Raw genomic sequence first — 17961 nt, forward strand, 5'->3', positions numbered from 1 at the left:
GGCCGGCATCGGTTGGCCTGTCTTGTGGACATTGCAATCTGAACCTTTTCTAGAGCTTTCCGTGCCTCTGGGGTAATAGACCTAGGAGCACCTGGGTCCTCTCCCCCTTTCAATAAATTGAAAAGAGGGGCAAGATCTTCGTTAGTCAGACCAAGCCATGATCTTACCCAATTCAAAGACCCACACAACTTGTGGACATCCGCAAGGGTCTTGATCCTTGGATTGATTTCTAGTTTTTTGAGGAACAATCATCCTATTTCCAATTTCTAAGCCCAAATACTTCCAAGGTGGCATCTTTTGAATTTTCTTTTCCTGGAGCTCGAACCCTGCAACAATCAATGCATCGATCGTTAGGTCAAGCGCATGTGTGAGTAAATCATCGTTGGGGGCACACACAAGGATATCATCCATATAATGATAGATGATGGCCTTCTCTGCGGCTGCACGCACTGGGGAAAGCAGGGAAGAGACATACCACTGGCAGATAGCTGGAGATACCTTGAGTCCCTGAGGAAGAATGGTCCAATGGTACCTTTTCATAGGGGATTCCATATTAATGGAGGGGACTGAGAATTCAAAACGCGGTGCATTGTCAGGGTGCAAGGGCATTTGGAAAAAACAATCTTTAATATCAATAACAGCTAATTTCCAATCTTGGGGAAGCATTGTTGGGGATGGCATACCAGGCTGGGGAGAACCCATATATATCTTCAATTACATTATTAATTTGTCGGAGGTCGTGAAGAAGTCACCATCTCTTTTTGTCAGCTTTTTGGATGACAAACACTGGAGAGTTCCATGGGGACATGGTCTCCACAATGTGGCCCTTTTTTAGTTGCTCTTCCACTAGTTCCTCAAGCACCTTTATTTTTTGTTTACTGAGCGGCCACTGTTTTACATCAGCTGGTTTGTCTGTTTTCCAGTTCAGTTTTTGGGTGGGGCGTTTTTGTTCAATGACTGCTGTACAAATATGCTGTGGAGAGTCTGGAATATCAATTGTGACACCCCACTGGGCCATTAAATCTCTCCCTAACAAAGGTTCCGAATAATCTAACACAAATGGACGGATATTTGCCAATTGTCCGTTTGGTCCCTCGAATTGAATAATGCTTTTGGATTGTCTTGCCAATTGCAGACCTCTTATACCTTGAAGGTGACCGGCAACATTTTGCAAAGGCCAGTGTGCTGGCCAGTCTTGTACTGGAATCACTGTGCAGTCTGCACCTGTGTCTACAAGCATCTCAATGCGTTTAGACTCCCCACCCCCACTGACATTTCACCATAATTTGGGTTTGTCTTTCCCAATAACTTGGAACCGGGTGACTGTGGGCCCTTGTTTTTTGATATTTTCAGGTAAAGATGGCACAGGGATAGCTTGTGCAACAATTTGTCCTTTGGGAAGAAACAGGGGTGGAAACAGTGTAGGCAGAAAATGAATTGCTCAGGATCTGATGTTGTCATTCCCGGAGCAATTTCGATCTCTTGTGGTGTGTGTTTGGTGTCCCCAATGATGATGTACTTACAACGAATTCGGTTCCAAGTACCCTTCTGTTCAGGATTTACAGAGACAAAATGCTAGTCAGTGTCCTTCAGGTGGAGTGACTCTGTCAGCTTCAACCTGTAAGGCTCATTGACAGAAGACGTGGTTAACACAGGATCACCTAAATCATACACAGTCTTTGAAGCACCTGCTTCACTTACACAAACATTAATATTATCGCGCGCTTGATTTGTTTTGGTACCCTTCTTCCCTTGGCCTGCTCTTTTTGTGTCTGCACGCCTGGCAGGCCGGCGCTCCCTTTTCAGTTTTTTTTTTTGTTGTTGACCCCCAGGGAGGGCTTGTAGTTCTCCTCCCCTGACATTTCTAAATTCATCAAATTCCCTTTTCAGGGGGCACTGGTTACTCCAGTGCCCTAGGTTGTTACAAAGCAGGCATGGTTTTTTGGGCTCAACCATTGCTGGTCTCCGCTGCTGCCCAGGGTACTGCTGTGCTGAGGGAAAAGGCGCAGGGCTGGCAACGGCAACATGCTGAGGTGGTCTTGGCAGCAGCCTTGGTCTGGTGTCTTCAGCCACACTCATCAGAGGCACTTTCCTGTTACAGACTAGAAGCATATCTTTTAGGGTAGTAGAAGGTTCTATATGAAGGCTCAAGAATGCAGCTTGACACTGTTCATTTGCATTTGTAAATGTCGTTTCCTCTAAAATCGCTTCTCTAGCTTACTCTTTTTTAACTTGTATTTCAATAGCTCTAGTTAACTTTTCTACAAATTTCAAAAAAGGCTCTGATGGTAGCTGTTTAATTTTACTATAGGGCTCAAAAGGCCCCTCAGGTTGTAGGGAAAAGAACGCTTTTTCAGCTGCTTCTTTTACTTTCTCGAGTGTTTCTGCAGGAATTGCAGTAGCTTGGATTGAGGAAGAAGACCATTGGCCCTCACCACAGAGGTGCTCAATGGTGATAGGGTTACCACTGTTGTCTTTAGCTGTGTTTGGATCAGCATGCAAGCCTGGGAGAGCATCTTTTAGCAGTTGTTTCCATGCTAGTTCCCATAATTTGAATTCCGTGGAGGTCATGAGGCAGGAAAAAAGCTTTTTTAAATCATGTGGAATCACCACAGTCCTACTCAATTCAGAGTTTAAAAGGCCACGGAAATATGGACTGTGTGGACCATATTCTTTATGAGATTTACAGATCTCTTTTATCAATTGTCATCCAAAAGAACTCCAATTAGCAGTTGGGGCTGCTCCCCCTTGAGCTGCAGGCTGAAAGGTAACAGGAGCCAGTGACAACATGGGACTATGCATTGAATCTGCTGTTCCTTGCTCTGTATCCCTTGAAACAGAAGCATTGGGATCACAGATACAGGTTTGGGGACAGGCAGTGGGTGTGTCCCCACCATGGGAACCCGGGGGCGGGGACACAACGGGTACAGGGGGTGGGGACAGGGGGCTGGCAAGGGGCGGGGAAACTGTGGGAACAGGGGGCGGGGTCATAGGGCAGGCAGGGGGCGGGGACACCTGGTGATATCACATCAGCAGACGCCCCCTGGGAGGAGTAGAGGGGTGGAGCTGAGGGTATTGCAGGAAAGGGAGGGGGAGGGGGGAAGGTGTCACAAGGAACAGGAGGAGAGGGGGATGGGGCTGGAGTTTTGGGATGCTTAAGAGGATTTTGGGAAGAAGAAGACCAGGTTTGGGGAGATGCCACATGGCATCCACCATCTTGTGGACCCCCTAGGGACTGGGAGCCATTTTGGGAATCACTGCTCTCTGGACAGCTGACACGTGCTGTGGGTTTCAGAGGAGGGGACACAGGGGATTGGGGAAGGTTCCACACAGCCTGGCCAGGGCCTTGTGGACAGGGCAACTCAGGCATTTTAGCAAACTCTGGGAGTCAACTTCCCAATGAATGTGCTCTCTTTAAAATACCAAGTTTTGGGGTAAGAAGTTTAGGGGTTTTAGAGCTAGGAGAGAGAGAAACAGGGAGAGCAGAGGTACATGGTTTAACATTTGGCTTTTTCTCCATTTCCTTTTGTTTGAGCAAGGCTGTTCGAATTTGTAAACTCCAGAACACAAATTTAGCTGAGGGTGCGTTGCCAGATTGTCCTAAGGTTATCAATTCATTCCCAACTTTATCCCAGAATTGAATGTTGTGGATTTCTTCAGGGGACATTCGTGGGAAGTGCAGAAAAAGCCATCTTATAAACTGTTTCAATTTTCCTTTAGAGAACTTCACATTACCACTGACTAAAATACTAACAATATTATAATACATCCCTTTTTGAACAATGCTGAGTTTTGAACCCATGTTAGATGTAAAAGGCAAAGTACTAAATCCCGCCTGATCAAAAACAAAGCCAAAATCAGCTACCCATTTCTAAAAAAAACCACAGATAGGAAAGCGATAACGAATAGACAAAAGCTTCACAATGCAGCTGTATATACTGCTTTTAAAATTCCCGGGCAGCAGCAGCAGCAGGGCACGCCCTGCCGAACCGAGGTGGAAACAAAGCCTCCCCCGCCGTGGAATGCAGCCCCCCCGCGGAGCAGAGAGAGCAGCCTCCCTCACGCCACGTGGCAAGCCGAAACCGGGGGCCCCCCGCGCCGCGTGTGCAGAGAACAACCCTCCCCCACACAGTGAGAGCCACGTGGAGAGAGCCGAGCATGCTGCACTGCTGAGCCGGGGGGAAGGGCAGAGAGCACTCCCGCTCCGGCGCGAATTCTAAAAGACAGCGAAACACGCGGCAGAAAGCGAAAAGCCTAGACCGCAATGAATTCCCGTCTGTGGGGCTGCGCAGCCAAAAATGCAAAGGAAAAAAAAGGAAGAGAACTCATGCCAGAGTCTGTTTTTGAGCATCTGCTCCACCGAGAGCAGAGATACTCACCTGAAATGGAAGCTGTAGCTGGCTGGGTACAGGCAGGTCTCCTCACCGGAACAGGACTTCTCTATGGGCGAGAGAGGCTCCCCTGTTCTTCCTCTGGAAAATCTGCTCACCACAAAGGAGCTGTGCTTTCCAGAGGCACCAAACAGTCCACGAAACTTCTTCTGGGAATATTCCCAAAGTCTCTAGCTGAGGGCGATGCAACCAAAGCCCTTTTCAGCTGGGTGCATGGCTGCCAGAAGCTTCTCTGAGGTACTGAGAGTCTGTTCTCGGGCTGCAGAGTCGCTTTGCCCATCCCAGGGACGCCAATATATTGGAATACGAATCCCAGTATTACCAGTTAGATTGTGCTTGGGCCAGTCTGACCCTTGCTGCTAGGCCAAAGGCAGCAACTGTGGTATATCACCCCAGAGATACCTTGGCTTGCTGGTGGTTGCAGCTGGGTACTGAACAAGTCCAGGCTTGTTAGGAACTCCGTTTACCTCAGGAGGAAAGCTTCAGGTGATGGTGAAGAGAAAAGGAGATGGATTTTGCTGGAGGGTTTATATCCAGAGGTTTATTCCATGGTTACAGAGGTCTGAATGTGAGCAACTGCTCCAACAGAAATCCTGACCGCATGGCTCGATTCACCTTTTAAGCTCAGGGACAGGGGAAGGGGAGGGGACAGGTGAGCACCAACCAGGTGGAAGGGGCAGGATCTCAAGGGACAAGGGACACCTAGACAGGCCAATGACCCCCAGGCCTGAGGGGCATCCTTTGAACTTGACCAACCACATGACGCCTTGCTGGAATGTTAAGCCTGATGGACTGGACTCACTCAGCAGGGGGGCAAGGGGGAAGGGAGAGAGGTATGGGCACACCTGGGGAAGGAAGTTTATGACACACTGCAACACCGGGTCATTCAGGAGATGAGGATGCATGCAAAGATCTCTGATGGAAGTCAGAGAACCTCTACGGCCATCTCAGTGTATGGAGGAGGACGAAGGTATTTCTTCTCCCTCTTTTGTCAACTGAGAATTCTGACCAGTAGTAACAGAGTTTCTCATAAGGCCCCATTAACGAATGCACTTACACAGCCCTGGGCTTGCCAGTGAAGGAAACCATGTGTCATGTAATTCATGTATGAGCAAAGTCACCAGACCCCAGCTACAGCATGGGATAGTTCCACTCCCTTAGGACATGCAAAAATTTAAAGGATAAAAAGAAGGCTTCAGGGCACAAGAGGCTGGAGGAGGAAAACATGAGGGGAAAAAACAACCATCTCTGGAGGGGGAAACATCTCTGCCTGCTCAGGATCAGTCAATGGAACTTGTCTCTTCTCCTCTCCTGAAGGGATGCCTTTAGGTGAGCTTTGCATCTTCCACTGCTTTGGAGCAGAGCCAGGAAGATTCAAATGGATAGATAGAGAGATCTCACTTTTACAATCTCTCTTTACTGTACTGTGGTATTTACATTCTTTGAACAGAGAGATATATAATTCTCTCTCCTAGGTTTTGTTAAAGGGAAGGTAGTGAGAAACTTAAATAAGAGAAAACAATGATTATCTCTACTGGCTGTCCTTTTTGTTTAGTACATGTAGAGTACATGTGGAATGTGTTACAGTGATTGTTTACTGAAAGTGATTTGTTAATTGGATTTTAGTGATAGTTGTTTAGCTTGATTAGCTAATTAGATAAAAGCTGTGTTGTGACTGTCTGGAGACAGTCACGAGTTTTTCTTTAGTAGCTCTTTAGTATCGTATCTCTTTAGTATAGTTTGAATATAGTACTAGTGTAATAGAACATAGCCTAAGAAAGCATTTGTTTAACCTTCTAAATCATAGAGTCAAAGCACATTATTCGCCACGTGGGGGTCACCCTGAATCAATACTGTCCTTTCTGTCGCTATACACATCAAGACTCGGTAGCAGTGCCCTGATCAGCAGCCATCCTGAACTTTCTCTCCTGTTGCTTCAGTAACCCATACTCTTGGGGAATCTGGAGCATGTGTGGGTCCTTATGGAATGCTGTCAGACCCAGAGCACTGCACTAGGAACTGCACTCTTTGTGCATCTGTGCTTGGGCAAGTTCTTCTCTTGGACTCGACCACACTGATGGTGCTAAAGTGCCTGGAAGCAGAAATGCAGCCCAGCGCCTCCCAGCTCCTCTAATCTCTGAGCACCAGCTGGAATGCAAGGGCATTGATTTCCTGCTCAATTCCCAAACACAACACACACTGATTCCCTGGGCAGCCAAAAGACATGTGAGCCGTTACCCTGAAAGTGATGTGTTTCTGCCTGTGCTGGAAAAGGGCAGAAAAGATTGAGAAAAAGCTCCCTTGCTCCCTGGAGAAGGAGAAATTACACAAAGCTTCTCCTTTGAGCAAACAAACAAACAAATAAACAAACAAAATATGAAAGTGTTACCTACTCCAGTGTCTAAAGCACTTGGATGCAGTGAAGGGATGTTTGGCAGGGAAACAGCCCTTGTGCTGAGCATTGGCTCTATGGATCTAAGTCAGGGATCTATGGAAGTCGGCCTGAAGGTTCCTCAGGAGCCCCCATTGTCCAGGCTAAAGCTCCCTCAGCACCTCCTCACTCGCCTTGTGCTGCACCCCTTGCCCAGCTCCCCTGTCCTTCTGTGCCCACGCTGCAGCCCCTCCATGACTTTCTGCTTCCCAGGGCCCACAGCTGCACACAGCACTCCAGCTGTGGCCGCAGTGCTGTCCAGCACAGGGCCACGCTCACTGCCCTGCTCCTGCTGCCCCACTGCTGCTGACACAGGCCACCATGCCCTTGGCCTTCATGGCCCCCTGGCCACACCCTGCCTCATCTTCAGCTGCTCAAGGCCACCAGCCCTGCGTCCTTTTGGCCCATGCAGCTCCCCAGCCACAAAGGTGCCCATTTCACTTCAGATACAGCAGGCACCATTGGAAGATGGCCTTCCTGTTCTATAACCACATCTTCTAAGTAGACATCATAAAGTTTGATAGGAACAGAATTCTAAGGGACTCCGACTAAATTAAAATGGTCTAATTCAACTGTACAGGAAATTGCTCTTATGGAAATATTCCACCCTATCTGCTGTCAGCAAGCAGGGTTCTCTCTGCAAAACTAGGTTTGTAGTTCTTCAAAGCTCTGATATAGAAATTTAAAAATATCCATTTCTGACTTCGTTATTTTTCTTGCAGGCATGAAAATGGATTTTCTTTCAGCCTTCCTAGCTGGCCCTCTACACTCTATTGCTACTGGCCAAGCTCTCATCTTGCTCTACAACTCTTAAGCACCAGGAACATGAAATGTTCCTTTCTCACTCACCTCAGGATCTCCAGCACTGCTGAATACACACTTCAGGTGATCTGTAGTGGGAAGGGAAAATGAATCAGATGCTGTCAGAAAACGTCCTGGGCCTCTGAATCCCACAGAACAAGTCAACCCAAACAGAGATGATTTCCTGTTTCACAACATCCCTCCAGGACACACATTTCATTCACACAGCCAGCAAGGGATCAGGACAATATTCTTGCTTGTGCCTACACTTTGGCCTGTTTAGCCAGTAAATGAATACAAACATGACCAAGAAAATGCAAAGTCTTCTTTAACACTCAATGCTCCTGTTCCACCAAAGACATAAAACAGCTTTTAAAATTCTCTCCTTTGGGTCCTTTTTTTTTTTTTTTTTAATCAGTTGCACGCACCAATTCTCATTAACTTGCTTGAAACAGTTGCTCAGAAAAGCTTCCCTAAAATCCCCCTGAGCTGTGGCAGACACTCACTGCTTTAGAGTTTGCATTTCCTTGCAAAGGGAATCCCTACTTTAGCACTTGGCAAAAGCTCAAGTTAGACAGTCAAATCCTTTCAGGAGAAACTGTAGAAAGAAATAAGCTTTCTCTGAATTCTGGGAACAACTGCAGAGTTTTTACAAGGCCTTCCAAGAAGCTCTGCCAGTCTACATTTTCAAAGGTGTCTTGCTTGTCCCAGCAAACTGAGGAAATGACAGACTCTGCTGCCACAGACTCTCCTGTGGAGGGAACGGAAGCCCTGCAGGTTCCCCTGTGGGAATGCTGCCCCTGTGGCTACAGACACCCCCTCTTTAGCCTGAACGTCTTGACAGGAGCTTTACAAAACCACTGGAATCCTAATGCTCTTTCTCTTTCAAAATCAGAAACTCAGCCACCAAGAAAGCGCAGGAAGACATATAAAAGCCAGGTTAGGATACACCCTAACCTAAGTATAATGGAAAACTCTACTTACAAACAAAGTGTGTGATGTAATATGCAGAAAAACAAACACCATAAGCAGCAAAAGCTGCCGTGGCCAGATGGTGAAGCATGGTAGCAGTGTTGTTGGAGTTCGCCACAACACCAGAAAACACAAGGCTCTTGTCAGTGGGCAGCTACTCACTCACAAAGGCACCAACTAGGAAAGTTCTCCTGATCTCAGCAAGCACTAGGGCTGCTCTGACACTCGGGCCTTCCGTGCACCAAGGCAACCTTCTGATGTCACTATGACAAGGTGGCAACCATGCCCTGACATCACAAAGCAAAGTATGACAAAGCAAAGCATCACAAAGCATGTTAGTCTGTGAATTTATGCAAAGCAATAACCAACCTTCCCTACAGCAAAGACAAAAGAGCTTGGGAAGTTCTTCTCTGTCACAAAGCAGCAAAAATTCCTTTCATGGGCCAAACCCTGTTGTTCAGGGGATCCAAAAGGAACACCAAGAATGCCCCAAGCACCTACAGCCTGTACCCCAATTGAGCACTCAGATGGGACACAAGAAAAGGAAACCAGACAAGAAAATGGCCCACAGCATTGCAGATGTGAGAAATGACTCTCACTTTTAAAATTTTAAAGGTTTAGTAAACCTTAACAAAGGATTGAATAAGGAAAAATTGCATCATTGGGAGTCTCTGTGACTAGCAGCCATGTGCTCATCTACAAAGGATGCTCTGCCTTTTATACTCTTAGCCCCTCCAAAAGTTTTGTCAGTCAACTCTTTCTCTGCTGTCCATTGGTGGAGATTACTTTCTTGCATCCTGACTGGAGGTCAGGTGTTGTTACACCCTGCCTGCTGGTCACAAGCCAGCCCACCCCAAATGCCCTGACTACCAAGGCTATTACAAGGGGGATGGGAAAGAGGACTATGGGAGGATATATTACAATACCATCACTACATTTGAACATCCATATAACATCTACTTCTTAGTTGTCAGAGCCAACCATTGCATTACTCATCTAGAACACACAGAACCAGGAGAGAAGCAACTGTTGGCATCACAGCTGAAGTCCTTTCTAACAAATCTCCCCACATATTTGCACCTTTATTGGACATGCCCAGGGGTCCGGTGGGTGTACATCTCTGCCTTTCTTCCCCTTTGGCAGCAGTTGAAGGGGCAGCATCTGCCCGCCAGCAGCAGCTGCTCCAAGCTGGGAACGCCACTGGCAGTGCTGATTTCCAGAGGCTTCTGTGTGCCAGGGGAAGCCAAGGCAGGAGCGGGCTGAACGGTGCTGGCGCTGCTGCTGCTCCATGCCAGAGAGCCCCAGCTGGGCAGGGCACGGGGCCCACTGTGTGTGGAGAGTCAGGGATCTGTGTGCAGAAGAAATCAGGCTGTACGGTCAGTCAGGACATCTCCCCCCCCCCCGCAGTCAGACCTTTGCCCCGTACCTGGCTGCACCCAGCCAGACGTGAGCAGAAATAAATGACACTGACTGCCCAAGCTATAAAAACCCGTGTGACCCCTCAATAAACACCATTTGCTGTCCACCACGTTGGTGACAGGAGCATATGGACCTAGTGACCCTGGGGTTTGGGCCACCGTGCCGGACTAAGAACCAGGTCGCCGCACCTTGAAGGCAACATCTGGTGCCAAAAACCCGGGACACGATCACTGTCTGGGGTTTGGGGATCGCCTGGATGAGGGACCAGCGGCTGCACAGCTGGCCTAGTGCAGCGGGGGGGACGCCCCCGGACCAGCAAGGAGCATGGACACTATCGTGAAGGTTGTAAGTCAGATTCATGCGCAGTGGGGTATCGAGTGTAAGCTTAAAGATTTATGTCTTGCAATACCGAGACTGATTAAGCTTGGGGCTACAGAAAGCCCAGTAGAATTTCTCCATCCGGAGATTTGGGATAATTGCACAAAGGCTCTGGCCGAGGAAACCATGTCCTCAGGCTCAGGGAAAGCCCTCAAATCATGGGGCAGAGTTATCCAGGCTCTGCAAAAAGCCCGGCAAGAGCAAGAAACCTAGAAAGCCGCACGAACTTGTTTATTAGCCACGCCGCAGTTGGGGGTAGGGGCAGCGATGCAAACCGCGGAGGACTTTGACCCGGTTGGGCATGCGGAGGCGCAAATGCCGCAACCCCCTCAGCGAACCGACTCACCATCGGAGGCGGGATAACGCATGCAGACGTTTTGGCAGGAGCTAGCAGAGGAGGCGCGGAATGCTGCCATAATATTGGACCCCAAAGCGGTTGATAAAAATGCACCCCTGCCATATGTGTTTGAAAATGGTGCCAGGGCGCGTGACCAGGGCTGGAAGGGTGACACGGGGGGTGAAAATGCAGAAGGCTTGCTGAACAGCGCAAGTGTGAGTGAGCAGGGAGGAGGGGCGGCCCCCGAGAAGGAGCTTAAGACCAATCAGAGCGCTCAATTTAAATTAGGTCCTTACAGGGCAAGGACCTCCCCCAGCAGGAGGCAGGGGGGAGCCCATGGGGAGGGAACGGCCCCACCCCCGTAAGAAGGGGCGGGATTGGAGCCCAAGAAAACGGCTGAGCAGCCCGGAAATGTCCGGCCAGTTGACTTCCGGCTCCGACTCTGACTCGAGCTAGGACGGGCTCGGAAGGTGCTCGGATGATTCCGACACTGACTCGGACTTTAACAAAAAGGGAGCAGTGGCATACAAGGTCACTAGCTGCAGTGCTCCTGCGTGGGTTAAGGGGATATCAGAGAAAGATCGAACCCCGCTTACAGACTGGGGGAAAATAAAAATGGCTTGCGCGGAGTGGGTTCCATCTGCCACACTGGTTTTCCCGGTCCATGGGGGGGGGGGGGGGGGCAGGAGGAAACCAAAGAACCTACTCCCCAGTAAACCCGAAAGACATGCAAGCAATTATTAAAGCGATTGCAGACAGGGGGATTAATTCTGTCATGGTTTCCACACTCATTGACAGCATTTTTGGAGGCGATTATATGCTTCCCTTTTATATCAAACAGACTTGCGGGCTAATTTTTGATGGGGCGGGGATGATCATTTTTAAACAGGAATGGGAGGACAATTGTGTAAAGCAGCTAGCCTTAGCAACAGGAGCTGACCATCCACTGCACGGCTCCAGCATACAGAGGCTAATGGGAACAGACCCCACTATGATCACCCCACAGGCACAGGATGAGGGCCTGCGGGCCCATGAGGTTATGACAATAGCCCGTGCTGCCCAAGAAGCCATCCGTGTTGCTTCCAAAGTAATAGCCAGACCATCGCCATGGTCAACTATAAAGCAGAGTGAGAGTGAAAGCTTCACGCAGTTTGTGGACTGCCTTGAGGCAGCATTAGATTCCTCTGCATTACCCTCAGAGGTGAAGGGTCCTGTGCTGGCAGAATGCCTACGCCAGCAATGCAACTCAGCCACCAAGGACATCTTAAGATCACTGCCACCTGGGTCCAGTGTTGCTGCCATGATCAGACATGTTGTAAAGGAAGAACACCTAGCTCCCATCCAAGCAGCAGTTCACACTGCAATAACCAGTGTGATGGCATGCTTTAAGTGTGGCCAGGCCGGCCACATGGCAGTAAACTGCCCCCAGTCAGGACACCCACCAGCAACTGCTCCACCACACCAGGGGAAACTTAGGGGACCATGCTGGGCATGTGGAAGGAAGGGGCATTTAGCTAAGGAATGTGGATCCAAGCCTCAGGGAAACGGGAAGGGGACGGGGCAGTCGGGCCGTACCCAGCTTCCTCCCACCTGGAACATGAAGCGGCCCAGCTACAGCAACCCTCAATGGGGCACAGGGCTTCCATGCCCACGACCCCCTCAAGAAATGACCAACTTTGTCGTCCAACCAATGGCTCAATCAAACCCATCTGCACCTCAGGAATACCAAGAACAGCTCCCTGGGGGCAAGGCCCCTGGGTTGCTTTGGCCATGAAAGCATGGGAATGAGACCCATGGGTGGCCTTCGCTGCGAAGGTGGGCAAGCACCCACTGATCGTGTGGGCAGTGTGTCATCTCCACAACAGTTCTGACAACTCAGCCATCTGCCTTCCCTTTTGGATGGACACAGGATCAGATGTCACTGTCATCCCACACATACACTGGCCTCTACCATGGAAGCTAGAAGAAGCCCCCGTGGTGGGCGGAGTTGGAGGGCTGTCCTGAGCCCACAAAAGCACCCAACCAGTAGCAATAACCCTCTGCACCGAGAGAGGACCAGGAAGAACTATCACCCTCACTACATATGCTATGTTGGATTGCCCACCCTTGTTGGGGAGGGATGCCCTAGCCCTGCTGGACGTTAGGGTGACAAATTTTTTCTAAGGGCCACTGTCGCATGCCCGTCATTGCCCATCAAGCTGACTCAGTCGAACCGGTGTGGATCAAGCAGTGGCCCTTGTCCAAGCCTCGAATGACTGCTGTCCTTGAGCTAGTTGGCCGTGAGTTACACAAGAATCATATAGAACCCTCCATGAGCCCATGGAACACCCCGATCTTCGTAATACCAAAATGGTCTGGGGAAGGCTTTTGTCTCCTGCATGACCTGCGGGAAGTGAACAAGAGAATCCAGCCTGTGGGCCCCATACAAACTTTGCTGCCCATGAACTCGATGATACCGAAAGGACAACCCTGTGCAGTGCTCGACATCAAAGACTGCTTCTTTTCTATTCCCCTGCACGAAGACGACAAGGAGCGGTTCGCCTTTTCCATCGTCTTTCCGAACAGCCTGCAGCCCAACCTATGCTTCCAGTGGAGAATGTTACCCCAAGAATTGGTCAACTCCCCCACCATCTGCCAGATCACATCGGACCGAGCGCTAGTACCAGTCTGGCAGAGCAATCCGACTGTGACCATCATGCAGTACATCAACAACATCCTGGTCACCGCACCATCCACGAGACAAGTAGACCAGCTGGTATCAACCATCTCCGAGACCTTAAAGACAAATGGCTTCGAGATAGCGAGTGCGAAAATAAAAAAGGGACTGTGCGTGACCTTCCTAGGAGTGGGAATCACAAGCTCCTACATAACTCCTCCCCAGATGAAAATCCACTGAGACATCAAGACGCTCCACGACGTGCAGCAGCTGGTAGGGTCCTTAATGTGGCTCCGCAACATCGTCCTGATTCCTCCCGAGGTCATGGACCCTCTAAATGACCACTTGAAAGGAAAGAACCCATGGGAGCAGAAAACCCTGACACCGGAAGCGATAAGCTCGCTCAACTTCATAGAACGCCAGATGTCAGTGAGCATGCTCACCAGATGGGATTCAAATGCACCAGTCGATCTGTATGTCCACTTCACAAAAAAGGGGGAAGTGGGAGCCTTAGCCCAAGGACCCCCTGACAAAGCCCAACCAATACTATGGGTGGTCTTGGGGAAACCGTCACGTGCCTTTTCCCCGGGAGCCGAGTGCCTCAGCAGCCTCATGATGAAAGGCAGGAAACTCACCCTAAGACATCTGGGCATCAAACCTTCCAAGATATACTTGTCGTTCCGCAAACAGCTCTCCATGCAGTCAACAAAAATATCTGAATATCTAGCCATGGCCCTTGCAGGCTTTGGAGGAGAGATTCGCTACACGGCAAAACTCCCTTAGACTCGGCTGCTCACGGTCATCGACATTGACCTCCCACCAAAGGTAATCGACCGGCCGCAGGCAGGACCAACCATCTTCACGGACGCATCATCACAGACCTCCACCACAGCAGCAGTATGGCAGTCAGGAGAACAGTGGCAGTGTGTCAAGACAACTGACTCCATGCTTTTGGTCCAACAGCTTGAAGCAGCAGCCGTAGTGCTAGCGTGCGGACTGTTCCCAGAAGAACACCTTAACATTGTGACTGACTCCATATTTGTGGCCAAGCTCTGCCTAGCCATCTCCGGATCAGGTGTGTCAGTGTCCACAGTGGCAACAATGCTGGACGAAGCACTCTATTCACGGAAAGGCACCATATCAGTCATCCACATCAACAGCCATGACCCGATCAAAGGATTCTACCAAATTGGCAACAACAAGGCTGCCGCTGCCGCAAAAGGCATATGGACACTGAAAGAAGCTCGTCAGTTGCACGAATTCCTTTCACATTGGAGCTAAAGCGCTTGCGAAAAAGTGCGGGATTTCTACCGTGGACGCAAAGCACGTCGTCGCCACGTGCCCCCACTGCCAGAAGTCACCACTGTGGTCAAGTGGCGTCAACCCCAGAGGCCTCAAAGCCTCAGAAATACGGCAAACAGACTTTACACAATGCCAGCTGTTGAGACCCCGAGTGTGGCTTGCAGTTACTGTAGACACATACAGCGGTATGATCGTGGCCCACAGCATCTCAAGACCGATTCCAAAGCGACCATCCAACATTGGCTAACAACCATGGCATGGCTTGGAGTTCCAAAACAAATCAAAACAGACAACGGGTCAAACTTCACCTCAAAGACGGTCCAAGCATTCGTCTCGAAATGGAACATCGCCTTGGTACATGGCATCCCATACAACAGCACCGGACAAGCCATTGTCGAAAGAGCAAACCAGATTCTGAAAACTAAACTGGAAGTACTAGCAAAGACAAAAGGCTTCACCAATGCCATTCCCCTCAGTGACCAGGCGCGCATAATGGCAACCGCGCTGCTAGTGTTAAATCAATTCCCTAGGGGGAATGAAACAAACAGTCCTGCCCAGAGACACTGGGCCACTTGAGCATTAGAGAAAGGCCCATGGGTTGTAATCAAAAATGAACTAGGGGAGTGGGAACAAGGTTAGAGACTAGTGCTCACGGGGCGGGGATATACGGCCGTTAAAAAGGATGGGGACATTAAATGGTGTCCACTCAAATCTATTAAACCAGACCTTCAGAGTGAAACTCATTGTGAGACTTTGTTTGCAGGACTGGATCATCGGACACCCCCGCAACCCATACGCCCCACTACCAGGAAAGAGAGAGAGACCACCGAGCAACCCAACATCACCTGAGAGGCTGTCACCATCAAAATCAAAGCAGCAACAGTATCTCTGTGTGATCTTGTTTCTAGGGTTAGCAGGCGGAGGACCGGCAGACAAAAAACATTACCCTCACCAGCCATTCAGGTGGGCTCTACACCATCTCTCAGGTGAGGGGGTCATCAAAGAAATTGTTACAGCCGACACCCCATCTTTCAAGTTCAGGCTAAAAGACATTTTTCCCTCGCATACAGGGCACCCCAAATTTGAGGAGACGACATTATTTCAGACCTACTGGTGCCCTGCTTCCAACCCAGGAAAAAGTTACTGTAATTACCCAGGGTATGGATATTGTGGATATTGGGGGTGTGAAACTATTGTGACAGGCAATGGATGGAAACCACAACAGCCTGATAAGTTCCTGCAAATCAAGTATACTCCCCACGGCTGTCTCGAACCAAAATTTGGTATGGATGGGTACGCGATTATGCCCCAAGGCAGGAAACAGCACACCTGCACAGGCTATGTAATGACAATCCTGCAGCCAACCCATGATGGCTGGGCCACGGGCAAAGTGTGGACAGCGTTTGTTTATCTCTCTCGCCGCATCTGGGCGAACATACAAATTATCAGATTCCCACCTCCAATATCCCAATCAGTCGGACCCAATCCGATTCTAGCAATGAGTAGACCCACGAAGGGGATCGCAGCTAATGGTAGTTCTAGCCACAAAACACAGATGCTAAAACTTACCTCCCCATCTGATCTCTTAGCCAAACCAACCCTCTCCAATCCATTCTTAAGCGTGTTAAATGCTACATTCTTATCGTTAAACTAGTCCAACCCGAACCTCACAGAGTCATGCTGGTTATGCTATGATGCACAACCCCCTTTTTACAAAGGTGTTGCCCTAAATCTCCCATTCATCTTCTCAAAGTCAGACAATCTACGCCAATGCAGATGGGACACCCCCCGGAGAGGCATTACCCTAAGTCAGGTTACGGGCCAAGGCAAATGCTTTGGCAATGCAACCTTGGCAAAGCAGATGGGCGACGTCTGCCAGGAATTCGTCAAACTTAAGGGAGGGAAGTTCCAGTGGGTGATCCCAGCTGCATTGGGAATGTGGGTCTGTCAATGAACCGGGGTAAGCCCATGTGTACTCCTTGACAAATTCGATCATTCTACTGACTTTTGTGTCCAAGTTTTAATTGTCCCCAGAGTCCTGTATCGCCAGGAAGAAGAGGTGTACCGCTTGTTCGAGGAACCCGACCGGCTTCACAAACGAGAAGTGATAACAGGCATCACCATCGCAATGCTCCTTGGTTTAGGAACTACCGGCACTGCCACAGGCATCTTGGCCCTTGCAACACAACATCAAGGACTGGCACAACTGCAGATGACTGTCGACGAGGACTTGCAGAGGATCAAGAAATCCGTTTCTTCCCTAGAAAAATCCCTTTCCTCGCTCTCAGAGGTTGTCCTCCAAAACAGGAGAGGACTGGACCTTTTGTTCATGCAGCAAGGAGGCCTGTGTGCCCCCTTGAAAGAGGAATGCTGCTTTTATGCGGACCCCACCGGAGTCATCAGACTCCATGGCCGAACTAAGAAACCAACTAAACCTAAGAAAAATGGACAGAGAAGTTCAACAGGGCTGGTTTGAGTCATGGTTCAACCGGTCCCCATGGCTCACCAGCCTGATTTCTACCCTAATAGGCCCATTCACTATAATCTTACTAACCCTAAACTTCGGGCTTTGCATATTAAACAAACTGGTGCTATTCAACAAAAAGTGTTTAGAAACGGTAACATTATGTTTGTCGAGCGCTGACAATTACGTTAAGGCATGCCAGTTACTAACACACTTACAGTTTTATACTAATTTTACTAACCCATGAAATTTTGTAACCTCTACATTTTATAATTTTATACGATTTTTACTAATCATGAGGGAGGGGGGAAATGTGGAGAGTCAGGGATCTGCGTGCGGAAGAAATCAGGCTGTACGGTCAGTCAGGACATCCGCCCCCTGCAGTCAGACCTTTGCCCTGTACCTGGCCACACCCAGCTGGACGTGAGCAGAAGGAAATGACACTGACTGCCCAAGCTATAAAAACCCGTGTGACCCCTCAATAAACACCATTTGCTGTCCACCACGTTGGTGTCAGGAGCATATGGACCGAGTGACCCTGGGGTTTGGGCCACCGTGCCAAACTAAGAACCAGGTCGCCACGCCTTGAAGGCAACAGCTGTGCTGCGGGCTCCTTCTCCTGCCACAGCTGGGCACACCTGGGAACAAGGCATGACAAGTTGTCAGAAAAACCAAGGGGTTTCTGGGACTGCACTTCTCTGCACACATCCGGGACACCTGCAGCACAGAATTTTAACCCTCAAACCGGTAAACCAAAGGGAAACAGGTGGAAAAGATTTCATTTCAACCATTCTTTATGCTTCAATAGAA

The 17961-nt window shown here is 49.4% G+C and overlaps 1 protein-coding gene across 4 annotated transcripts; it reads left to right on the top strand.

Annotated features, from left to right (window-relative positions):
* The first annotated feature begins 10120 nt into the window (after positions 1–10120).
* LOC131569901 (uncharacterized) lies at positions 10121–17632 on the top strand. 4 transcript variants are annotated; one of them, XM_058822214.1, is made up of 3 exons: positions 10128–10359; positions 15451–15673; positions 15758–17632. In XM_058822214.1, the coding sequence occupies exons 1-3, from the start codon at positions 10339–10341 to the stop codon at positions 16339–16341; spliced, it is 828 nt and encodes a 275-aa protein (XP_058678197.1). In that variant the 5' UTR covers positions 10128–10338; the 3' UTR covers positions 16342–17632. The 4 variants fall into 4 exon arrangements, with proteins under 4 accessions (XP_058678196.1, XP_058678197.1, XP_058678198.1 ...); XM_058822215.1 differs by having other exon boundaries at positions 16722–16851; XM_058822213.1 differs by having other exon boundaries at positions 10121–10356; positions 15451–17632.
* The last annotated feature ends 329 nt before the right edge of the window (positions 17633–17961 follow it).

This window comes from Ammospiza caudacuta, chromosome 31 (assembly GCF_027887145.1).
Source record: "Ammospiza caudacuta isolate bAmmCau1 chromosome 31, bAmmCau1.pri, whole genome shotgun sequence".
NCBI lineage: Eukaryota > Metazoa > Chordata > Aves > Passeriformes > Passerellidae > Ammospiza > Ammospiza caudacuta.